Source organism: Typopeltis vanoorti, chromosome 2, assembly GCF_054136105.1.
Source record: "Typopeltis vanoorti isolate ZY-2024b chromosome 2, IOZ_Tvanoo_1.0, whole genome shotgun sequence".
NCBI classification, from domain to species: domain Eukaryota; kingdom Metazoa; phylum Arthropoda; class Arachnida; order Uropygi; family Thelyphonidae; genus Typopeltis; species Typopeltis vanoorti.
The window spans coordinates 61,604,888-61,632,276 of NC_143550.1; the positions used below are offsets into that span (position 1 = coordinate 61,604,888).

General features: G+C 35.2%; 1 protein-coding gene across 4 annotated transcripts in view; it reads right to left on the reverse strand.

Moving 5' to 3' along the window:
- LOC150109078 (uncharacterized) overlaps positions 1 to 27,389 on the reverse strand; it is a 324,345-nt gene that overhangs the window by 247,312 nt on the left and 49,644 nt on the right. For 2 of the 4 annotated variants that reach the window (XM_090411522.1, XM_090411531.1), the window contains exon 2: positions 2,671 to 3,098. In XM_090411522.1, the coding sequence (XP_090267648.1) occupies positions 2,671 to 3,098 (428 nt within the window). Of the gene's footprint in view, positions 1 to 2,670; positions 3,099 to 15,378; positions 15,415 to 16,028; positions 16,166 to 27,389 lie in introns of those variants that run through there. The other 2 variants (XM_090411541.1, XM_090411547.1) reach the window with 2 other exon arrangements.

Sequence of the window (27,389 nt, forward strand, 5' to 3'; positions counted from 1 at the left end):
TAGCTCTTCGCTTTCTTAGCATTGCAAACTTATCTGGCATGCATGATTTAGATCCAACACACAAAAATAAAGCTTAAAATTTAGCATACATGCATGCCACTATTTGAAGTGAATTGTTAAATATTTATTCAGAATGGGGAAAAAAAAAAAACTCAAAACATTATTATATTTTCAATAATAAAATTCAGATTAAAATATACCATATAGCAAGTTTTCTTTCTTAATAATGTGCATTAAACAGCAGAAATTTATATATAGTCAATATATATTTTAAATTTAGAAAATAAATATTATTTTTCATAGCACCCTACAGTCACGTTTGATAAGTGGTAGATCATCCACTGGGTAGCCCTTGCAGTTGACTCTCTGTACTTCTATCAGTATAGTGTCACTGATTGTTGAATTGGGATGGCCCATTTCGCCAAACAGATAACTGGTTAGCCTAAGGAGTTTTTTCTTTTTTTAAATAAATTTAAATTTTATTTTTTAAAATAAATTTTTTATATATTTTTTGCATTGTTTATTTATTTTTTTACACAGTCTGAAAAACCTGCTATAAAGGAGGCAATTTTCCAAGCCACTTCAGGCCTCCAATAAGCAAGACAATGGTCTCACACTAGGCAATGAAATTTATTTCTCACCTTAGGACAATCACAACCATTCATGCCCATAGTGGTATTCAAACCCACATCCTGTTGGTTGGAGAGCTGATATGCTAACCACTTGGTCAACAAGGCCAGCAACATTCAGTTAAAATTTGGTCAAAACTAGTAAAATCATGGGAATATAACAAAACGCTATATTTAAGTTTTGTAGATCAGGAAAAGGCATTTGACAAGGTGCCAAGAGAGAGAGAGAGAGAGAGCGAAAAGCAATTCAAAATGCTACAGTTATATGGTGTCAATGAGGCATCATATCAAGCAATATTTAGTCTTTATTTGAGTTGTAAGTCAGCAGTTAGAATTGAAAGAAGTACAGGAAGATGGTTTAATGTTAAATCTGGAGTCAGACAAGGATGTACATTACCCCTTCTGTTATTCATTATCTATATGGATCACATTATGAAGGAAAGTGGTATTAAACTGGATATCAAAATTGGAGATGTTAATGTCAGTGCTTTGTTTTATGCAGATGATGTTATACTTCTAAATAAATCAGCTACAAGTCTGCAAGATTCCCTGACTAAATTGAATAACTGTTGTAATAGATTTGGTATGAAGGTCAGCAATAAAAAGACAAAGACAATGAAAATAGGCAGAACCATTGAAAATATCAACTGCATTGTGAATGGAGAACCTATAGAACAAGTAAAACATTTCAGCAACTTAGGCACGATTTTTAGTAAAGATGGTAAATTAAATATGGAAATAGACAACAGAATCAATAAAGCTGGTATAATAAAAAGTCAACTGAATAAATTATATGGAATAAGAGAGAAATTAGTCAAAAAACTAAATTGGCTATATATAAGACAGTGTTCAAAACAATTTTAACTTGTTTTGAACACTTGACCAAAGACCACTGATATGAGAGTCCTGAGAAAGATTAGGGGAATGAACAGATGGCAACAATGGCATCTGTTCATGCCCAAAATTTTTGCATAAAATAAAATTTCATGCATAAAAAGAACAAAGACAATGAAAATAGGCAGAATCATTGAAAATGTTAACTGCATTGGGAATGTAGAACCTGTGGAACAAGTAAAACATTTTTCAGCTACTTAGGCAAGATTTTTAGTGAAGATGGTAAATTAAATATGGAAATAGACAACAGAATCAACAAAGCTTGTATATGGTAGGAAGTCAACTGAATAAATTTATATGGAAGAGAGAAATTTGTGAGAACACTAAATTAGCTGTATACAAGACAGTGTTCAAACCAGTTTTAACCTATGGATCTGAGAGCTGGGTCAGAAGTAAAACACTTGACTAAAGACTAAAGACTGCAGATATAAGAGTTCTGAGAAATATTAGGGTGGACAAACAGATAGCATCAATGTCAATACCATATTAAAAACAAGGATATTAGGAAAGAACTTGACATTGTCAGCATCCAGGAATGCGTTAACAGAGCTAATCTCAGGTGGTATGGTCACTTAAACAGAATGGGAGAGGAAAGATTAGCAAAACAAGTGTTCTCTGCCAAGGTTGGCAGGTAAACAACCCAGAGGAAGACCAAGATATAGATGGATTGATATGGTAAAGGTGCCTTAGACAATAGAAATATAAGATCTGATAATGTTGGAGTCTTGACAGGTAACAGACTGATTTGGAGTAAAATTGTAGATAGGAAGTTAGTAATGATGTAAATTTTTCATGTAGTACTATCATATCCTGTACACCCCTTGTGGGTATATGGCAGGAATTTGATAATGATGATGATTTAAAAAAAAAAAAAAAAAAAAGCAATCTTGTAAAACAAACACCTCATATGTACATACCTACTAAAAAAAGCAGACTGCAATTTAGAATCCATTACTTAAATGACACTGTTTTAATTACTGAAAATGCAAATTCTCCAATGAATTTTGAGCAACTAGCAATAGTAATAATAAGAAGAAAAGTAAAGTCAGCAAATTAGACAATTCAAATTATAACTTCCTTGATTCACGGCATTACTGTTTTTTAACATATGTGACACTGTCATTATGAAATAGGACCCGATCTTTACCTTTCCAGATTCCTCTGAAGCATATTCAAGACTAGCTGCTACTGATGCAAGCATCTTCCAATTAGAACTTGGAGTAACTGGATCCTGCTGCACTTCGAGTGGTTTAGTAGGTGTTGTCTGCATCCTCTCTTCTTTAGTTGCTGAAACATAGCCAAAATTGTGATGGCCTGATAGATCCTGCAGTGGTCTTCTTGGAGTTCGATGCTTATGAGACTTTGGAGTGAGCCCATTCTTTGAAAACAAAAAATTTTCCTTTGAAGAATTAACATGCCTCAGTCTTTGATGTTTTGGTTTATCAGCTTTCTTGCATTTGTCCAATTCCTCTGCATGCCTCTTGTAAGAGGTAACTGCCTTATTGGGCGATTCAGCTGTGATTAACTTTGGAAAACAAAAGTCTTCCACAACTGCCATTTCTCGACAATCAAGACCTAAACAAAAGAAATAAATTAGTAAAATAATATTTGGTTTACAGATCAAGTATTGATAAAATTTATCAACTCTACCAACTAGTTTCACCACACTTTAACTGTTGGCATCTTCAGGGCACTGACATATAGGTTTAAAACAATCTCACAATTATGAGCAACTGTAAAACTGACAAGAATAATTACAAATAAAATAGCATCGAATGCGAGTGAAACACGTATCGCGCGTACAAGGTTAGCTAACTGTTGAAAAGGAACTTCCTGCAGTTTGTGTTGAAGTTCATTTCTTGTATTTTTAGAGATCTAATTAGGGTTTTCCATATCTTTGGGAGTATAAAACCTTGAATTCTGTTAAGGTTAACAGTAGAACGAGCGACTGTGGCTGCTTCTTTGAAAATTCTTGAATGGTAGTTTTCCTCTATGTAAGGGGGAACAGCTTTTGTTCCACTCGATGACATGGTTAGTTGTAGAGAAATGAGACAATAGGTCCTGTCTGTTGTTTTTTTACGTAGCCAATGTGTTCCTTCTGCCTGATTTCGCGGCTTCTTGAAGTCTGTCCGATGTAACTTGAGCCACATGACCATGGAATATTATAAAAACCAGCATATTTATAGAAAGGATGGTTATCTTTTGAAGATCTTAGTAGTTTACGAATAGTTTCTATTGGTTGGAATGTTACTCTTATTTTGTGTGGTTTCAGGAGGCTGGACAGTTTGTTGGAGATGCCACTTACACACGGAATTGCAATAGTTTTTATATATTGAATATCTTCTTGTTCTCTTTGTAGTGGTTCAGAGAAAAGGATTTTAATGACTAGTCTTCTTGGATAGCCGTTCAAGTACAGATTGTTAGAAATTAATGTTAACTCATCTTGAAGGGTCTTGTCTGTTGTGATGCTAATAGCTCTTTTCTTTAACATGTGTACAATGCTGAGTTTATGTGAGATGAGCTGAAATATAGGTAGCGTCCTGTATTGGTCGGTTTCCTGATGGCAAATTGATGGCAGCATAAATCCGATAGATTTATGCTGCCAACAATTTGTTTTTTGATTAAGATGTCTAAAAACGGTAGTTGTTTGTCTCTTTCAACTTCAAGAGTAAATTTAATCGAATGATGGAAGGAGTTAATCTTTTTGAGAAAGTCATATAGGTCATCTTTGTTGTTGTTCCAAATGATGAAGATATCGTTCACATATCTGTACCAAATTTTAGGTTTGTGAGCCAAACCATGTCTCACTGCATATGTGGAAATCCTAGTAGTTAATGGGCGAGTGTCAGTTTTGAATAGACGAGATGATTATTAAGTATTTTAAAAAATGCGACATAAGTAACGTGATGGATGGTGCTGAAGATGACTTAGTTTTTGAAGAGAGTGATAACAATAGTTCAGACAATAATACGAAAAGTGATAGTAACGCGATGAGTGATAGTGCCGAGAAGTTATGGTAATAATAAATGAAATTTAAGGTTTGTGAATATTTTTATATAATAATATATTTTTTTCTAAAAATTGTCTCATAAATTTGGGGCTCATCTTATCATCCGAAAAATACAGTAATTCACTATCTCCTGTAAAAGCCTGATTGATTTTAATTCTGTTTTAACACTTTCCTGCACACTTTTCTTTACAATAATGTATGCATTTTTATCCTGCTTAAAACTAAATAATCGATCACTTCTAATTTCAGATTTCCTATATTCTCTTGTACTGAAGATATCACTATCAATAATAATTTAATTAAGGGGATAATAAATCCCTCATTATTTCAAATTTGAAATAATGAGGAATTTATTACCCCCTTAAATAATTTACGTCGCCGAAAAAAAGCCTTTTGGCTCTTTATTGTAGTAATAATATATGGGTGCACCTTTCTGGCAATTCGTATAGTAAAGTATGTAAGCTCTGTTCACTAAAACCTTGGTATTATCCAGGTCTACTTACTCATTGATGAGACCTCAATAAAGGTCGAAACTGGTCTGGAGAGTGACCTTCCCTTATAATGTAAAACAGTAATGCATCTCCTAGGAGCTGCATTTTACATTATGAGAAAATAACAGTGATTGAAGCTTGCCCCGCCTTTGGCTCTGAGTTGCCCTAGTGTTGTACCACCAGGCGTTGACTTACACTTGGACTTGCCGAACGTTCTTCGGCATGAAACTCTGAGATTTCGATCTTAGAGTTTCTTATTCGGCTTTGAAATAATGAGGGATTTATTATCCCCTTTATTAAATAATTTATGTTGCCAAAAATAAAAGCCTTTTGGCTCTTTATTGTATCAATAATAATAATAATATTATTATTATAGCAACCTCCATGGAGTCAGTGACTCATCATGGGAGGTTCATTCAACTGACAACATATTTATCATACCGAATCTTAAAATCTTTAACATTCCTTGCTTAACACACATTCTGATAATGCATTTCATTCACTCACAATTCTCCATGTAAAAAAATCTACTCCTCACACCTCTCTTCACCACACTCTTACATAACTTGAAGGGATGGCCTTTGGTTTTTCCTTTTTTGCCTTCTACTCTTTTTATAATCCCATCTGGATTAATCCAATAAAATCCTCTCAACTGACTTAAATATCTATCATATCACCTCTTTTCCTCCTATCCATCAAACTCTGCAATCCACATTTCTTCAACCTCTCTCTCTCTCTCTCTCACCATAAACTATCATTCCAAAGTCCTGATATTCTCTTAGTCACTTGTCTCTGGCCCCTCTCTGTTTGCACACCATAATGAAAAACAGGTGACGAAATTTGAGCACAACAGTCCGAGAGTGGTCTAACCAGTGCTTGATACAGTGGCACAACCACTTCCTTATTCCTTACATGTTAGAGTACTTCTTATTGTAAGAGCATTACGATGTGCAGTCTTTGCAACACTTACTATATGCCCTCTAAACTTTAGTCAACCATCACTCTCAAATCTCATCCACCTCCCGTAGTATGACACCATCAATATTGTACACAGCCTTATATTTCTGCACTCCAAAATGTAACAACTTGCACTTATTAATATTAAAACTACAACCTAAAACCCACTCTTTTGTCAAAGTCAAAAGTCTATCGAAATCTTCCTGAAGGGAATTAACATCAGCAGTGCTACTTATAATTCTCAACTTTGCATCATCATCAGCAAACAACTGAAGATCACCAGTCAATCCACAATATATCATTTACAAACAAGTTAAACAGCAAGGGCCCAAAAACAGAACCCTGAGGTACACACCACTGGTTACCCACCTTTTTTGAGACACTGCTCCATCATACACAACTTGCTGGTATCGGAGAGCCGATCTCTGATCCATCTAACCAATATGCTATCCATTCCCAATCTCTGCAACTTATGGTAATCTGTCAAACACTTTTGCAAAATCCAAGAATATCACTATATATGATTCTCCCTTAAAGCACTCATTACCCTTTCATAAAATGCAAGTAAATTGCTAAAACAGGACGTACCCTTCACAATTCCATGCTGACCATCATAAAGAATGCTGTCCATCAACCCAATTCTGTATTCTATTCCTTACCAATCTCTCCAACACCTTGACCACAACTGCAGTTATACAGAGTGGTCTATAATTGGAAACTTCTCCTAAAACCATGCTTGTGGAGTGGTACTATTTTGCCTTCTTTCCACTCCTTAGAAACCCTACCCACTGCAAGACTTTCATTAAATAACCAAGTCAAGGGCATAGCAAACTGTTGTACACATTCCTTAAGAATACTTGATGATGACATCCATTCCCACAGCCTTATTCACATCTAACCCAATCAACACTTGATACATCTCTGATCCTATCACTTCCAATTCTCTTAATACTTGCTTCCCTTCTATATATTGCACCACATCATTTACACCAGCATGATATACACTGATAAAGTGCTAGTTCAATAATCCCACTACACCCTTTGCAACTGTTATTCTACAGCCATGACTATCCACTAGTCAACCTGCCATAATTATTCTTTCTCTTGCTTGCCATATAGCAGAAAAATTCCCTGTTAACCTTGGCCAGACCAGTGGAGTAAAGGTGTGGAGTATTCCAATCAAATACTCTAAACCTTTTCTTTCCTTACAATGCTCGTCACCTTCCTAGTCTGAACTTTATACTCTTCGTGGATCCGATCACCACCAACTGTCTTGTACCTCCTCCACAGCATTTTCTTTCCCAACACACCTTGCTTGATTTCACTGTTCATCCATTTTACTCCTACTCTATTTACTTACTTACCCCTTCGTATGCAGTGCTTGTGTCAAATGCTGCTTTGTGAATTTCCATGCACTGCCAATATCTTTTCTGCTCGGCTTATCTACCAACACACTGATGCTAACTGACTACAGAGCTTCCTATAATCACCTGCTTTATACTTCCACATCCATATCTTGTTTCACCACTTCCCAAACAAGTAGTACCTCATGATCACTCTCACCAACTGGCAGCAGTGCCAACACCTCATTAACAACAACTTGTGAAGTCATCACCAAATTTAAAACATTAAAGTCTCTACTTGCTTCAGTCATGTGCTGCTAAAGATATTTATCTCTCAGAAACTCAACAAACTCACTCTCCTTGTTCCCATACATTATCTCCTCCTTCCATTCAATATTCCTGTAATTAAAGTCTCCTATTAGGATCACCTTCTTTTTACTTGCCAAACCAATTTGCCTAAACATTTCACAATCAGTATTCTCTACATTCACTGGCCTATAACAGCATCTTATCAGATAAACTAGCCTTATAATTTCAACTTTATACCACACAGATTCAAAATCTGTGCATGCACTATCAACTTCCACACTTTGTGGACATAATTCCTCTGCAATCATTAACAGCACTCCACCTCCTCTTTTCACATTTCTATTCTTTAGGAAAATTATATATCCTTCCATTTCTATTCCTGACTTACATTCTCCTCAGACAACCAAGTTTCACTTATTCCAATTATATTTGGGCATACTGACTCAATCAATGCAAAAAACTCAGCTCTCGTTTCGAATACTCCTTACATTTGTGTACAAACGTAACAATCCCTGTGTCTTTGAAGCGATTCTACCAGCACTGTTCTCTATTCTAGCTACTGTGCTACAATTCTTTGGTCTGACCTCTCCCATTTCCCTGATCTTCATTCATCCCTGTCTCATCCTCACTTTTTATGCATTCCATCACCTTGTGCTGCTGCAACCACATCTTCAACATTGTTTCCACCACTCTCACATCTGGATTGAGGTGATTACACTACTATCAAAAATAAATTTTTTTTTTTATATTTTTGGAAAATAAATGATTTTTTAAATTTACTTTTCCAGTTATTACACAAAATAACACTTGCCTTTTCTTGAGTTGTACCTTTTTTTTTTTAAAGGGACAGCAGCTTTGCCAGCAACCGTCATGGATATCAAGCTTAAAGGATTAGCAGTCGCAACAATTTTCAGAATTGGGAGATTTTATATTTGACCTACACATGAACAGTCACAAGATCTATAACACATTACTGCTGTGTAAGCAAGAGGAAGGCAGAGTGGGGAAAGACTATTCCAAAGAACAGAAGTAGATAGAAAGAAAGAAGAGTGAAGTTGGTTCAGTGAGAGTTTTAAGAACTGTAAAAGGGTGTTGATTAGCAGTGGTTCTTGTTCTAATGGTTTTGGAAAATATGGGCATAATAGTGGCCAGTTCAGCAGAACATTTTCCACTGAAGTATGTAGAAAAGGTACAATGCAAATTTTTGATATATAGAAGTCATGGACGTCATCCCTTGTAATGCCAAAGGACACAAGATAGGGCTGACTCACTGGCATGTCTTGTGTCCTTTGGCATTACAAGGGATGACGTCCATGACTTCTATTCCTCATTCCCAAGGTACAGAAGCCTTCTCTTGATAACCTAGGCAAAGTTTCCTCCACTCCACCAAGAATTCTCTTCATGTCACCCATAGTCTTCCACCAGAAAGAAATTCAAAGAATCCTTAATAACCTGAACACAAACAAGGCATCTGTTCCTGCATCCCACCTATTGTATTAAAAACTTGTGCCCATAACTAATGCCTATCCTGTGTCACTTCTTCATTCCATCTAATTCAACTGACATCTACCCTATAACATTAAAACAGGCCAACATCCAGCCCATCCCAAAAAAATATGATAAAAGTCTACCAACGAACTACCATCCAATTGCTCTAACTTTTCTTCTCTAAAATTATAGAGGTCATCAACAACTAATGCTTGAACCAACCTAGAGACCTAGCAACTAATCAGTGACCAACAGTATGGATTCTGATACTGGTGATCTACAGCTGATCTAGTTTTCACCACCCATCTCTGGTCTCAGGAAAAAATTCAGAGATGCTCACATGGTTGTCCTTGACATTTCAAAGGCATTTGGTTGGGCTGGCACACGGGCCAACTTAGCAAACTGCCATCCTATGGTCTGCTTTCTACACTCTGAATCTCTAAATTTCTCACTAGGTGCTCATTACGTGTCATGGTGAATGATGACCATACACTCCATTCCTCCTTTTTATTTGACAAACCTTGTAGTGTTCGAGTATTAGAATCCTCAAGATCAGCACAAACAATACCCTGAACTCCAATCTTCTAGCTATGTGACCTCAATGGGACAAGGACAACCTTGTAGTCTTCAATGCCACCAAAACTCAGTCCTGTCTGAACTCTTGAAAGAAAGAGCTTGCCCTTACCTTCATTAATACCCAGATATCTAAACATGACCAGATTTCATTTCTTGGACTGACCTAGACCTTTCCTGGCACAAACACATTTCAGCTACAGCTTCTGAAGCTGCATTAAAAAAAACTTAGTGCACTTTTTCACACAAGACACTACTTCTCATCTTCACAGCTGCTAACTCTATACAAAGCCCAAATCTACCCAGCCATGGAATACTGCTCCCATATTTGGGATCTTCTCTAAGATTGCTCGATTCTATCCAGAAAAGGGAAATCCAGTTAATTAATGACCCCCTCTCTGATGGACATTCACTTTTTGCATTGTACCTTTTCTACATACTTCAATGGAAAATGTTCTGCTGAACTGGCCACTATTATGCCCATATTTTCCAAAACCATTAGAACAAGAACCACTGCTAACCAACACCCTTTTACAGTTCTTAAAACTCTCACTGAACCAACTTCACTCTTCTTTCTTTCCATCTACTTCTGTTCTTTGGAACAGTCTCCCCCCACTCTGCCTTCCTCTTGCTTACACAGCAGTAATGTGTTACAGATCTTGTGACTGTTCATGTGTAGGTCAAATATAAAAACTCCCAATTCTGAAAATTGTTGCGACTGCTAATCCTTTAAGCTTGATATCCATGACAGCTGCTGGCAAAGCTGCTGTCCCTTTAAAAAAAGGTACAGCTCAAAAAAAGGCAAGTGTTATTTTGTGTAATAACTAGAAAAATAAATTAAAAAAATAATTTATTTTCAAAAAATATAAAAAAAAAAAAAACTTATTTTTGATAGCTTAGCCTAACTGTGGAGCTTTGTACATTATTAGTAATGCTACAAATTTTCTGAAATTTGTAGCTTGCATTTAATGACAACTAAATGGTGATATGAACAAAATCAGTATGTCATGTGCCGCAAAGATCAAATGCAATTAACAATGAACTACACTTTTGAGCTCTTCAAAAAGAGTTCATTGTTGTGAGTGCAGCATGTATGCATGGGGGAATATTGAGGTGTGTTTGTACAGATACTAAACAAGAACGTAAGTACAAGGCTGTAGATAGTGTGGTATTTTGTTGGACTGAAAGGTATCAGAGAATGTGAAGCTAGTGTGATTGCAAGAACAAAAAGAATAAATGAAAGAACAAAAGTCAGCAAGACTATAGGAACAAAAGAGTGTGATTGCCAAGATACAAGATTTGAAGAGTAAGTTGATCAGGATGAAATTGAGATGAGGAATATTCACAGTGAGATTAAATGTTTGGTGGATAGGAATGAATGTGTAAATAGGAATAGAATGAAAGAAAGTAGAGATAAAGAGGTGATGAATGACTCAGGAGTGGTGATATATAGAAATCCCATTATTAAAAATGCGATGAACTGAAAGGAACCACAAGGTCCATTTTTTGCAAGGAGCGGAATGAACAGGGTGGATGATGCTTAAGATATGAGAAGTAAATGAGCAAAAAGAGCTAGTAGTGGTTGTAGGAACAAATGATTTGGTTGGACAGAAGGGAAATGAAAGAACGGATATCAAGTTATAGACAACAGCATGATAGGAAAGGTGTTATTGGTCTGTCATTAAGGTATGATGATGAAAACTCGAGAAGACAAACAAGAAGTATAAAGGATATGTTGGCAGAGCTGTGCAAGGAGAAAGGAATGCAGTTTGTTAATGGGTGGAATACATTTAAGAGAAAGTACAGATATTTCATACTGTACAAAAGTGGTGGATTACATTTAAATGTCTTATCTTTAAAAAAGGTACCTGTACTATAACTATAAAACAACAAAATTACATGATAACCACAGTAATAAACTTCAATGAAAGTACAGATATAGCATACTGAAAATAAAAGTACATTGTCAGTGTATAGAAACAAGCAAATCAAAGAAAGGGAATACGAGGTACAAATAACAACCAGTTTATCAATTAATAATTTTAATATTATCAATTTAATATTGATAATATTAAAACTATTTTTAATATTTCATAAAATGATATCGCCTAAGCTTCTAAGTGGGGGGGTGGGGGAGGGGATAAGAATCATTCCAATTCAGGTTAAGTCGATTTAAAAGGGCTTCACAACTTTCTTCGAAAAGGTGATCATATTTAAACTGTTTCTATGGAAAGACATGCTTCATTCCACAGGATACTGTGTTTGGTCAAAAGTCTGGTCTGCGCCAGAACAGACTTTTGAGGTCTCACATATTCAAAAGTCTGATCTGACACAGCACAGTATTGATACTAAACACAGCATCCTGTGGGATGAAGCACATCTTCTTCATAGAAGCAGTTTTAAATACAAATGCCTTTTCAAAGAAAGTTGTGAAGCTCCTTTACGTTGGCCTGACCTGAATCGGAACAATTATCTGTCTGTCTCTCTCTCCTTCCCTCCACACACAAAAGTTTGGGAGATTCTCATTTTATGTAAACATCAAAAAGTTTTAATTTATTAATATTTATTTCTAGCATGTGAAAAATGTTTTTAATTGGTAAACTGATTCTTGTATGTACCTTGCATTTCTGTTCTTTGATTTGCTTGGTTCTACACACTGATGATGTACTGTTATTTTCAGCACATAATACCTGTACTTTCATAAAGTTTATTACTATGGTTATGTTATTTTGCTGTTTTACTGAATTTAAATGGATTTGGTGTGAGTCAACTGAGGAGCTGTTGCTAGAAGCAATTGTAATAGATGACATGAACAAGAGATCAGTAGAAGTGATGTGAAAAATCAGAAGAGTGAACAGGCTAGTTATAATGAAGATGAAACTGAAGTGCACACAAAAATGGAGAGTAACGGTGTGAGAGATGAAGACAAGAGAAATAGGATGTAAGATGTCTGGACAGGGAAATGGACAGAGAGAGAGAGAGAGAGAACATGAGACATATCATAAGAAGAGTGGATGTTGAAAGTAGTAGTTGTAGTGAATGTATGTGGAGGTGGGGGGTCAGAATGAGGCAGCCTGGGATGTAAGAGGTGTAAGTCAAGTCAAAGATTTGTAATATTTTATGCAATTTTATGTTATGTAAAATATTATGGCTCTTGAGGACTGTGGCCACCGCCATCCACTGTTCCATAATTTGCAGGATAACTAGAGGAACTCTTTCTTTATTTCTCCCTTTCTTCATTTGTGTGGAATTGTTTTTTTCCCTACTCACCCCATGAATCCCATCATGTTCCTCAGTTGTTTCCTAGATTAAATCTGAGGCAATTTGCAAGTACAAAATCTGGGACTCTGGTCTGCTCTCAATGTGTGGAGTGGTACTGAACTCTCAAGCCCAACCTGCAGTCGGCTGGACATTTCATGTGCAGGAATTTATAGGAACTTCTGAACTGTGTAAAAGCCTGCTCAAACTAGTCTTTTTTTCACTGGGATTGCCCATTTGCAATTGATAATGCAATTTTTAATAAATTGGTTTATTTGAATGCTTGTACTCTCTCCAAGCATGGCCTAGCAGAGAAAGTGGCAGCAGGATTATTTGCTAACTGATGTGTTATCTTTGGGTTTGGGCTTGCATATTATCTAGTATGCTGGCTGTAGACCTGTTTTACTGCTGTATCTTCAAATGGAGGATCCCTACACTACATTCAGCATGTCCACTTGTCATATACATCATATGAAAGCAGAGAGGAGATACTGGAAACCTTGCTCGAGGAACCAAACATGGCTATAGCAACCTTCAAACCCAATAAGCAAAGTGTTTCACTGGGAAATGGAAGATAGCAGTTGTAACTGGCAGCTGGCTCTGTGAAAAATAGCAAGTCAGAGGTCTTTTAGTTTTTTTAAAGTTTATATTGGGCCTATATATAAGAATTGGTCAACCTATAGTACATTAGTAGCACGTATGTGCACATACCTGCTACTAATTAGACTGTGTGGTAGATAACTACTAATTAGACTGTGTGGTAGAGTAACATACCTGCTACTAATTAGACTGTGTGGTAGATAACTTTCATCACTTGTTGAAACACCACTGCCACCTTATTCGTTAAGGGAATGAAGTGGCTGTTACCATATATTATTGCAAGAACAGGGTCTCCATATTCACTTTCCAAAAACCTTTCCAAGCTTACAGCAGTAAAACAAGTTCTGCTCATTAGACAGTAGATGGGGACAAGTCTGATGGCAACAAATCAAGAAACTTCCCAATCAACTTGTGACTAATACTGGTGGTAGGCCATATCAATATGCAGTTAGAGGGAGGAGATGCTGTTGAGAAGACATGCAAATCTTTCACCTCTGCATTATCTATTATTATTTCAAATTAATTCTTTTCCATTACCAGCTATGAAGGATATCACAAATATCACTGCATATTAAAAAGTCTCAAACAGCAACAATAAAATAAATAAATCCAACAAATCATAAAAAAATTCAAGGGAAAAAAAAAACATCCATGCAAAAACACTTTCATTTACAATTTCACCAACATTCACAGCATTAACACATACACAAATGTATACCACTATTTAAGACATTTAACTTGACCTGTTGTTTCTGACAGACAACTTGGCAAAAACTTGTTGTGCCAACTTTCCAAATTATATGTGGCATAATGTACAGTTCCAACCCCCAATTTTAACTTTTGGATTTGAGGGCTGTGTAAAAGTAAAACAGTTGAACAAAGACTAAAGACCAAAAGCTGGGAGAAAAGTTTGGGGGGGGGGGGGGCCAGATAGCATCAGTGGTAGAATTAATAAAACTGAAGATAATAGGAAAGAACTTAACATTATCAATCTTTATGAATATCAGGTGGTATGATCATTTAAACAGATCATTTAAAAAGTAGGAAAGTTAGTAAAGCATGCTTCATGCAAGGAAAAAGAGAAAGAAAGAAAAAGATATAAGTAGATTGCCTGATGCAGTTAGAAACTGAGTCTGAACATCGCTGGCAAAGTTAGCAAGTAGTTTTATGTAGTAAAATCATAGTATCCTGTACACCTCTTGAGGGTAAGAGATTAATAAAATATTTAGAGGACTTCTATAGGCATGGCAGAAAATTCTGCGTACTGAGGAAATACAATGGGATATTCAACTACATATTTTCCAAACAGGGAATTTCCTAAGCCACTAATCTGGTTTTTTTAAATGGGGGGGGGGGGGATTTATGAAATACTGTGTTGAAATTCCTTCGGGTGGCATAATATTTCCTTTCCTTGGATAGCAAAATACCAAGTAGTTCGTACAGAGTAAAATAAACATGTTAATTATGGCTAATGAATGCCCTGCTGTTTCTTTTAGTGTGTGCGATTTCCTCATCTAGGATATGTATCCGGAGCATATTCAAAAAAAGCGGCACCGCAGCTAAACGATCTTTTCCCGAATGTATGTTCTTAAAGTCCTCTTTCTAAGTTTTGTAATGTCGCTGATTGAAATATATAATCATATCACTGGCTGGCCATTATGCGAACAATATAATATCGTATACACGTAAATTCGAGTATATTATAATGAATTTATTCCAAACAATTAGAAGAAACACACTAAGGCAACTCTTCGCCCCCCCCCTCCCTACAAAAATTTACTTTCATTCCAATAACGGCAACTTTTATTAGATACACAAATACTTACATAATTTTCAACCAAAATAAGACCATAACGGGAAACTGCATTTGAGTCTGGTAAGAAATTGATTAGCCCGCGCCAACCTATCTATTTGTTGCTGCTTAAAGAGTGGAATGTGATCCGCGTGAACGAAGATAATGAATGTTTTCGCTAAGTTTCATTTATGCGTTTATTTGCTGCTAAACTTTCGAACATTCGTTAATATATATTGCAAATCTGATATATTTTAAGATAGCACAAAACATGTTTTGTATTATTTTGCAGAAACTAGGCATTTAATTAGATTTGTAGGATCATCTTTATACTCTGTGGGGTGAGGCAAAATGTTTCTTCCAAAGCACTTTTCAAATGATAAATGCTTTAATCGCATGACAAGGTAAAATTTTCACCAAGGGTAGAGAGTATCTGGAGTTCACAACTGAAACCCCCTAAGCATTATTTCTAAACCATGAAAAAATATAATGCACGAGTGGATAAACTTAAAAGGTCCGAGTCAGTGGCAAATCCAAGATGTTGAGAGAGACAGAAGAGAAGAGAAAAAAGATCATCCATGTTAGCTAGAAATCGGATGCTTCTAATTAAGATGCAAAAATGACGAGAAAAAAGATTGCTGCTTATATTAATAAAAGAAAAAAAATCTAAAAACTTAATTATACCAATTTATTTCTCAGAACTACTCTGAATACGCCGTTCGTCCTAACATTACATACGGCGTACTTTTTTTTTCTTTTTTCCCATCCTCAGAGACGCCTATCCAAACAATTAGCATCTCATCATGAACATAATTACAAGATATTTTTGGCGACTTAATGAAATTATCGATGTACAGTTCTTCCTTATCTGTATCGTGGCTCTCTTGATATTGCAATATTCCTTGTTTACAAAACAAGTTATATTTAGATGAATTTATATTATTAGGCGCGTATGTGATCTCATGGTTTGCTGAGTTTATTTGCTTGTATATTTCCAACTTGCAATATGTTACTGAATGTAACTGGAACGTTGGATATATTCAACCAGCATTCGATTTGTTTAACAGATACTGAACACAAACACCTATCCCTTTACAGACGTCTACCATTTTTCACATAAAGAAGGCTAGTTAGCCCATCTCGTGCGTGGGTGGAGGGTTGTTTTACCTCCCGGAAATAGGGAGGTAAAATCCAAACACAACCAACCACGTAACGAAGCATTCAAACTTTCGAGAAGACACCCATAACGAAGATTGGGATTATTATTGTTACAAACGCCTCCTGGAGTCGAGATTAATCGAGGGATTAAAAAGCAATTAAACTTAACAGTAAAAAGAAGCCCGAACTAAAAATACCTAAGCGATATGAGCGCCCTATGCGAACAGTGCGCTTAACATTTTGAAAATATCGGGATTATCTGACCGAAAAATATTAAAAAGTTCAAGCCCAATTTTCAAGAAAACATTATTACGCAACACCTCCAAGGATTAGTCATGGGAAGGCACTCCACACAACCCACCACTTCCCCTAATGAAATCCCCATATGTTATTAATGTGATAAATTCGGTTATTATTAATAATAGCTGGTTAAAGTGAATAATAGAGGAGAATTAATCACTTTGACCGGTAATTATTAATAATTCCTAGAGGAGTCTGGTAAATATAATAAAAACATGTTTCATAAAAAATATTTTATTTAATAGCAGAAAAATTAGGAGATAAATATCTTACTATACGATTATGGGTTAGGTTAGTTTATAATGAAAAAAGTAAGGAAAGTACTTATTTTGCACTCAATGAAATCAGAAATCATTATAAACTAACCTAACCGATAAAGGTTAGGTTACGTTACGTTAGGCTGTACAATTGCAATATTCGAAACCTTGACCACCTAAATAAGAATATTTTGTACCTAATTTATATAGGTTTTCATTCTCAATAGAAATTATAACATCTATAATATTCCGGTTATCGGTTAAGTTATAATGTTTCTGATTTCATTGATTGCAAAAGAACTTTCCTTACTTTATTCATTATAAACTAACCGGAATATTATAGCTGTTGTAATTTCTATTGAGAATAAAAACCTATATAAAGTAGGTACAAAATATTCTAATTTAGGTGGTCATGGTTTCCAATGTTGCAATCGTACAGCCTAGCTTAACTCTACAGCAATTGTACAGCCTAAACTAACCTAACCTTTATCGGTTAGGTTAGTTTATAATGATTTCATTGAGTGCAAAAGACGTACTTTCCATACTTTTTTCATTATAAACTAACCTAACCGATAACCGGAATATTATAGCCGTTATAATTTCTATTGAGAATGAAAACCTATAAACATGTTTATATTACATTTACCAGACTCCTCTAGGAATTATTAATAATTACCGGTCAAAGTGATTAATTCTCGTAAATTATTCACTTTAACCGGTAATTAATAATAATAACCGGATTTATTACTTTGACCACCCAACAAAAATATTCTGTACCAGCTTATGCAGGAAATGGTACTAGATCTGGAAAAAAAAAAAAAAAGTACAAAATTTTTATTTGCTTTTGTTTCACTCTATTTAGGGCATTTTACGATATTACTACCTTATTATCATAGATGAACTCAATGTAAAACCGTTAAATTAACACGTGTACGACAAATATGAAAAGAAAAAAGTCAAATCTCACCTCACTGTAGTCATCTGAGTCCAAGAGCTGCAATTGTCAATCATCATAACAGAAGTGCTAACTGTAATAACTTTAGCACTTAACATGTGTATTCATTTACCATATAATTTTTATTCTTATTATTCTTATTACGTGACACCTCCAGGGAGTCCAAAGACTCATCGAGGGAGGGCACCCACTCTACAAATCTCCTTTTAGTGTTTAAAATAATGTAACATTAAATTTTCAGTTATTTAATATGCTATTTACATATATACAGGGGCTCCCACTCACAAGAAAAACACAGTATTTATTCATTATTTTTAGCAGATTTTGCTAAATTAATTAACTCTTCCGAAATAGTAAAATCTGTAGCTGATTAATGTTTCAATTTTTCTTTTGTCAAAAGAAATCCATCCATAAAGGGAGTTTGTACTTAACTTCTTATTTTATTCTTATTTCTTGTCACTGCTGAAAATATTCTTTCAGTTGCTGCTGATGAATGAGGGAGGCACAGTACAGCTTTAACTAATGTTGCTAAATTAGGAATCATTTGTTCTCCTACAGCATTTTTCATTTCAAAACTTTATTCCAAAACATCATGAATTCTTGACTTTTTTTCAATGCTTCTAGTCTTCAATAGTTGCCATTCTCTATCAAGTTCTTCATAATGCCCCATACATATACATTTTCTACGTCTAAAAATTGATCATTGTCGGCTGTATTTATCTTTTCAATGGGCTCCAAATTATGCTGTACATCAATAAAGGGTGGTTACTCATATTAAAATATTTAATTTTGTAACTTGTTTTCAATTGACAATTGACATTTATGTCTTTAGGGGTGAAGCAGATGCTTTTCATATTCCCCGCTATCTGTTGCAGTTACAGTGAGGGTAAAATTTATGAGCAGTTTGCTCGCCCTGATTGGGCATGGAGATTGTGCATCGCTATAGGAGGTTAATATAGCTTTTGGTCTTCTATGTTTGAATATGTCCGTTGCCTTCACTTGCTTTCATTATTGTAATGATCTTATAATGCACGAGAAGTGTTTGAATAGCGAAGAATATATTTTCATTGGCTAATGCCAGTCGGATAGCGTGAGTATGGGATCGAGGGGAAGGGGGGGGGGAAGAGAAGGGTAGCGAACAGTGAGAGGGAGAAGGGAAAAAAGAGAAATCATGCTTGTATCACTGAATGTGTCGTATGGGGGAGATGGGAGAAAAGAAAAATATTAAACTGAAATGTCTAACTCAAATTGTTGTTATTATTCGGAAGGAAGGAAGTACTAGATCTGTTGGTGAGCGTACTAGAACACTAAAAATTTATAAAAAGTACAGTGGTATCTCGCTAATTCGAACTAATAAAAACCGTGCTCGTTCGGATTAGTGAATTTTCGCCCAAGAGACAACAAACTAGCGTTTAAGACAAAAATAATCAGATTCTAATGGTACATCAATTTAATTCTGTAAAAATTAAACGAATTAAACTTGAAAAAAGCTAAACTTTTTTCAAGTGCTTCTTCTCAGAGCTGCATTAGCAATAAAATTTTGTGGAATGGCGTATCATTCTGCTTAGCCCATTCTATACACATATTAAAACTGTCAACTGCCTCTTTATGTGTTACTCTTTTTCCATTCCGTAACATCTATTTGTGAAATTTCAACATCTGAATTTATATTTTAAACCAAATTAATGCATGTTTTTAATTTCTTCTTTTTTGTGTATCACTGTAGTTATCTTGGTAAATTCTAGAAGGCCAGTTTTTTCCATGACGCTCGAATTGCTTCAGGTTTGACGGCTTCCCAGGGAAACGTGAACACACAATAAACCAAAATAGACCTACAGTATAACCGTAAAATCGACAACATGAAAAAATACTATACTGTAATAAAAATAAAATAAATAATAATAGTTAAAATAATAATTATTAAATAAAATAATAGTACACAATATAATAATACGTAATAAATAAAACTTTTTTTCTTTCAAACCCCAGTTCGGATTACTGGAGGGTTCGGACTAAAGAGGTTCGGATTAGCGAGATACCACTGTACTAGATCTAGTACGAAAGTTCAACTAGTGGTCACCTTGCACCAATGGTACTTTCTGTCTGTATGTGTGTTCTCTTATTATTACATTAACTCTCCTGGTGTTAGATTCGAGAAAGAGGTTTATATCATTAATTCATACCTTTAGTTTTCTTGGCTGATTTGCCAGTATGCGAGATGAAATACCATAGTTTCAGGGAGAGAGAGAGAGAGAGAGAGAGAGAAAAAAAACCTGCTACCTCCGTTTGAGATTGGCTAACTCATCTTTACTTGTAAAAGCACATATAAACATATCGTCACGACGAGAATCTAAATCAGGTCTTTTCTAGTAGAAAGGCGCAATATCCTGTCGTTCTTCTAATCGCGCTCAGAAAAAGCTTGGGGAAAACGTAACTTAGTGACCACATCGTATATCATGTAGTGTAGCTAGAGCGTTTGCCGCTCGTGGCGATCCCTGAGTTCACCGCCCCTCTTAATACACACTGAACACAAACACTAAAAATACTACAAAAAGTCAAAATGACTTGTAGGGAAATAAATTAAAACACTATGTTTATTTTTGAAGTAAAACTTTAATTTCAACATTCTAAAATGTTATTTTTCTTACTTTTCTGTTAGCAAAATCGTCGATGACATTGGCGAAGTCTATTTCATAGTAATGTAGGTAATTCTTAATCAATTTTATTTAGAAAAACTTCTCTCACAACTAGCAACACTTACAGCAATTGTGAGGGAAATTCGCAGTAGTATTACAATATTTGGAAATGAGTTCTCGAGATTGTATTTTAGAATTAACTGCAAAAGTTCAAAAAAGGTTCAAAGTGCCGCCCCTAGCTACGCCTCGGAGTATATCCAATTTGAAGTTGTATTAAAAAGTCAACTCTCACTGCTCACAATGTAATCCATAATTGAATACTTATTTAGAAGCAACATGGATAGTATTCAGTTTGATTAAATCAAATTATACAGAACTCGAAGTTCCACTAGACTTTACAACTAGTATTATCAAGAGTACGCAGATATCACAAAAATTGGGCGACGTATTATTATTTCGTGACACGTCCAAGGAGTCATTGCAGGAGGGCATGCCAACGTCTACGCTACTAAATTCGCATCTCACCTCATCCCATCCCACACTCGTCATAGAAAAAATAGTATTCTTTCTATGTTAATTGTATATTATGGCCGTTTTACTTGTATGCGAGAATAAAAAAAAAGTTTCAGGGAAGGAAAAAAACCTGCTACCCATGGAGATCGGCTAAAAGATTGCTCTCGACATGACGAGAATTGGAGTTAGGGTCTTTTTCCATTCAAGTTTCACTGTCTCACCTTTCATCCATTTGTGGAATGGAGAGGCTTAAACGTAATAACAGCCAGTGTTGTAATGGCGCAAACAAACCAAACATGCTACTAAAGGTTGGGGAGAGACTGTTGCGCTATAATTGGCTTCTTTAGGGGAGAGACCCAGGAAATTTACACGTTTAGTAATTTCATCCCATCTTCTTTGGATTACATTACCAGGATGTTTCAGCAAACCCAAGCAGCATCAACTGTGTTGACCTAAGCCAGTGTTTCTCAAAGTGTGGTATGCGAAAGGTCTTCAGGGGGTCAGTGGTAATTTTCGGCTATGCATCATTAACGCATGGAATAAAATTTAAGTTTGAGATCGTAAAACGTTCCTATTGTATCATGAATAAGGTACAGAGACATCTGCAGGCTACGCAATATGTTTCTCAACAAACAGTGCAATTAGAGACAACAGCACCAACTAATGAATCGCAAAACCCCTCCCACATAAAATGCTGTATAGTAGACAATCAAAACCATATGATGCACCAGCAACATATGGTTTTGTTTGAGTGAACGTGTTAAAACTAAGAAATATATAGTGAATGTGTTTCAGATATTATATAAGGAATTCGGTTGAAGAGAATTAGCATTTCAACTGAACTGTCGGCTTGCCTTTGTTAATTAGTAGCGCGATCTTTTGTTAATACCGCACCAATCATATGAACGTCTTCATAGCTGCTTTATCTCTACTGGCCTACCATTGCTATCTGTTTTGAGTTCTGATTTCACTAGCCATTTGTTGAAGGACTGTTCGTTAAATACGGTGATTTTTTTTAGCTTTCAAATTCTTAAGTATGGATTTTTAAAATGCACAAAAGAGAGGAACATAGTAGATACAAGTAGCTGTCAGCAACAAGAAAATGTTGATATTGTATCTGGATCAAGTGAAATTGATTAGTGTGTGTCGTCTGACATCTCTAAAGAACCAACTAGGAAGATGAGAAAACTTCGTAAGTACGATATAAATTACTTGAAATTTGGATTTTCATGGACGGGAAATGAAGAGGAACCTATTCCATTATGTGTAATTTGCGGTGAAACTTTAAAAAATGAAAGCATGAAACCATGTAATTTAAATCGCCATTTTGAATCGAAACATAATGAATGCAAGGACAAACCTGCCGAATTTTTTCAAAATAAACTAAAAAATATAAAATAATCTCAAAAAGTGATTTCGATCGTGTCAGGAGGTGAAAACATGAAGGCTTTAGAAGCTTCATATCATGTGTCGCTATTAACAGCAAAAAGTGGTGCAGCGGAAACAACTGGTGAAACTTTTGGTCAAGTTTGCAGCAAAAATAATAGCGGAAATTATGATCGGAGATAATGCAAAGAGATCTTTTGATCGGATTTGCTTTTCAAATAGTACCGTTCATCGAAGAATCACTGAAATGGCTGAAAATATAAAACAAACATTGTTATCCGATATACGTAAGAGTTGTTATTATGCGTTGCAGGTAGATGAATCCACCGACATTACAAATCTTCTAGTGTTCGTTAGGTATGAAAAAAATCAAAAAATTCATGACGACACCTTTTATATTGCCAGCCCTTGACAGAACATACAACAGGAGAAGAAATATTCAACAGTATAAATACCTTTATGCATCAAAACAAGCTTGATTGGAAAAGTTGTGTTGGAATAAGCACAGACGGAGCGAAATCCAGGGTCGGATCTAAAAAAAGGCTTGTTTCAAGTATTCAAGCTTTTGCGCCAAATGCAAAGTCGACACACTGCTGCATACACAGGGAGGCTTTGGCTACACATATGATGTCTACAGACCTAAGAAAAGTTCTTGATGAAGCTGTAAAAATCATCAATTATATTAATGGCCGTCCTCTAAACGCCAGACATTTCTCTCAACTTTGCAAAGAAATGGGAAGCAACTATACACAACTTCTTTTCCATACCGATGTTCGTTGGTTTTCTCGTGGAAAAGTCCTTACTCGTTTATTTGAACTTCGGAATGAACTACAAGTTTTTCTTGATGAAAAGTTTGAATTGTAAAAGCATTTACATAATTAGAAATGGCTCAGTCAATTAGCATACCTGGCAGATATATTTACTGTATTAAATAGTCTTAATTTAGCTTTACAAGGCAAGAAAATTTCTATATTTCATGTCCAAGATAAAGTGAACGCCACGTTGACAAAATTGAAGGTATGGCAAAAGCGGGTTGGTAATGGAGAATTTGACGCGTTTCCATCGCTTCATGAATTGCTCGGAAATTCAAATGAACAAATTGATGATGATGTGAAAATTACTATCATGCAGCATTTAAAAAGCTTACAAATGAATCTAGAAAAGTATTTCCCTGAATTGGACATTAATATTGATGGATAAGATACCCTTTCAATAAAAACAAATTTATGTCAAAGGGTCTATCGTCAATAGAACTATTGCTTCTGATGGTTTCCTAAAAAATAAACACAGCGAGAATACGTTATCATCATTTTGGTTACAAATACAGAATGAATTTCCTGAATTAACAGATAAAGCTCTAAGGTTCATTTTTCTATTTCCAAGTTCATATCTGAGCGAAGTTAGATTTTCGGCCCTTGTAGATATTAAGACGAAGAGGAATCGCATTATAGATGTCGAACCGCATCTGAAATTGAAATTAACTATAGAGCCAAATTTTGCTGAAATTTTATATCACCATAAGCAATTTCACTCCTCTGATTGATGATAAATTATTTCAAGTAAGTAAAACTTTACAGTATCTTTATAAAGTTTGTTCTATTAAAAATAAATCACATTTTTTGTTTACATGAACATATAAATTCAAATAATATATATATTTAATTTTTAATATTTTAAATTAATTTATTAATTTTAATTAATTAATTAGGGGGTACTTGGTAATAATGAAAATTTAAGAAGGGGTCCGCGGATATCTGAAGTTTGAGAAACACTGACCTAAGCCATGCGTGCGTGAAGATATCCTTCATGACTAGGGATACAGTGTACTTTTGACCAGAGACGCATGCTTTCAGTTTCTCTGGTTGGGAAATTTGTAATTTTGCAAGGAATGTTGGATCTACTTGAAGTTTTTAAAACGTTTAAATCGCCAATTCGAGAATGAAATCATATCATTGTGTATTCGGCTCACTCAAACTGACTGGTCAGTTGGAGTGATCCTTCACCTACTCAACCGCTTGAGAAGCGAATACGAATTCATTAATTGTGCTATAGAATTTGATGCGAATGCATTCCTCACTGTATGCATCGTATATTTGTCTTATTACTATTATTTTGGATAAGTTCAACTGTGTGTGTTGCCAATATTAACATTTTATTGGTAATATTTAATTTAAATTGGTCATATTTGGTCTAATGTATTAAAACTGAAAACTTTATTAATAAGAGACCATACGAGTTAATGAATAAAATACAAATAATAAGCATGGGTAGCCCCTGTCACCACCATGCACAGACCTATTTATGGAAAAACTTGAAAAAGATATTTTTTCAAACATTTCACCTATACCTTCGATATGGTGGAGATATGTCGATGACGTGTTCATCATATGGAAAGATACCATGGAAAAACCTTCTAGTGTTTCTTAATAAAATCAACACACTACACAATAAGATCAAATTTACTATGGAATTAGAGAAGAACAATGAAATACCCGTTTTTGACATACTGGTGAAGAGAGAATTCGTCAAACCATCATCGATCACAAAAACACAGCATCATTCATATGCTCCGCAATAGAGCCTTAAAGTTTATTTCAAAAGAAGATGTACAGTTAGAACTGTCGCAAATAGCTAAGACTATCTCTCAATGGATACCTCACCAATATTTTAAACAAATTTCTATTCAAAGACAACCTCCAACAACGTGTAACTGATTCCCAATTGTGTCCACAGCAGTGATTGCATAATTAGTTCGGTATCCACAAAATTAGCTAGAATGTTAAAAGCACATAACATCGGAGTGGTTTTTAAACCAACTACTACAATCAGACAGGTCTTAAGATCACCTAAAGATGAAGTCCCATTCTTCAAACATCCTGGAGTATATGTAATTCCATGCACATGTGGCCTATCGTACATTGGACAGACCTCTCGAAGTCTTGAAATAAGACAGAAAGAACATGTGGGAGACTTAAATCACAACAGAATAATCACATCAGGTTTAGCTCACCATTTTTCGACATCCAATCACGTTATAGACTGGAAAAACAGTTCTATGCCTTACATCGAGAATGACTACAGACACAGAGCTTTTAAAGAACCAGCAGTGGTGCTACGCACAGGCAGCAATTTAAATAGAAATCAGGATGCTATTCTTAAAGACATATGGAAAAATCTCATCAATTCTCTCAGCTTAACAGTACAATTCGCAAAAAACCACACAACACGTGGTCATGTAACGGATTCTGACTAATGCATGCGCACTTCCAAACGAGAATTATCAAATGTAACTTGGTTTATTTGTATTTACACCAGTACAACCTTTATAATGCTAGACTAGACAGTAGCTAGTGAAACTGGTTGGCAATTCGTATTTTATTTATTAAATCGTATGGTCTCTTATTAATAAAGTTTCAGTTTTAATATTTATTCTCTTATATTTTAATATAGCAGTAAAATAATTATTTTAAAAAAAATAATTAAAAATATAATTAAATTTAATATGTATACGGTAAAGTATAAAAATAATAAAATTATTTTTATGCCTTTTGTATCTAATGAAATGAATTTATTTTTGAATTATTCAAAAATCTATCAAAACTAATTAAACAATATCATATCGCCACTAACCTTTATTTTTCTCCATATATTAAATAATCACTTCCAAGACACTTATCGTGTGTGTATGGTGATGGGAGAAGATAACAGTAAGTAAAGAAATGGTAATAAATTATCATAAAAAATGTACATTTATTTCGTAATAGCAATCGGGAATATAATGACATCATTATTACAATAACTGAACCAAGGGGAAAATTTTGGCATACTTAAATACTCGTCTTTTTGTCTAACTTTACTATTACAACAGGCTTTTATGGGGGAGGGTATGTATGCACTTGCACATCCCCTCCCCCCCACACACGCACCCCTTATATGATTTCACTTCCGGATGATAACGAAAATTCCAACTTTGATTCAAATTGCTACGAACGTCAGCAAAGAAAACATGTATTAAGGAGAAGGAAAGCTCTGAAATTGGCGATTTCCATATATACACAGAGGGAAGCATAATAAAGCTGTGCGATTAGATGGGATATCAGCTCAGGTTTTGGAAGAATGTATAGGCGAACTGGCAATGCCTGTCACTAGGCTCTTTAAGTCTCAGATCTGGTAGAATTCCAAGGGAGTGGGAAGAGGGCAAAATAATTCCCTTGCATAAGACAGGTTCTAAGATTGTAGTAGCAAATTATAGACAAATTAGCATCTCAGGCGTGGTGATAAAAACTAGAAAAAAATAAAAATATAATTCAAGAATGGGTAGATAAAAATGATACCGTATGAGGATCAACATGGCGTTGTGAAAGGTCGGTCATGTCTTAGTAATTTACTAACTTTTTACAACAGAATAACAGTTGAGAAAGACTACCTTGCTGGATTTTGCAAAGGCATTTGACAGAATACCGCGTCGAATTTTGTTATGCAAATTATAACAAATGGGGATGGACATGACACTGGTTAAGTGGATAAGAGGATGGCTGCTGGACAGATATCAAACGCTGGTATATGGTGGCGCAGAATCGAGGTGAAAACAGTGATTAGTGGAGTGTCCCAAGGTTCAGTGCTGGGACCATTGCTGTTTAATTTGTACATAAATGATATAGGAAATAACCTGAAAGGAAATATTCAGTTATTTGCTGATGATGAAATTAGGTAGAGTAATAGTTAATCACCTTGATTAACTATTACTCTGCCTATCAAGGTGATGTGGAGAGATGCAGGACGATTTACATAGGCTGTCAGTTTGGGAAAAGATAATGGGTGGCAGTTTAATGTCGAGAAA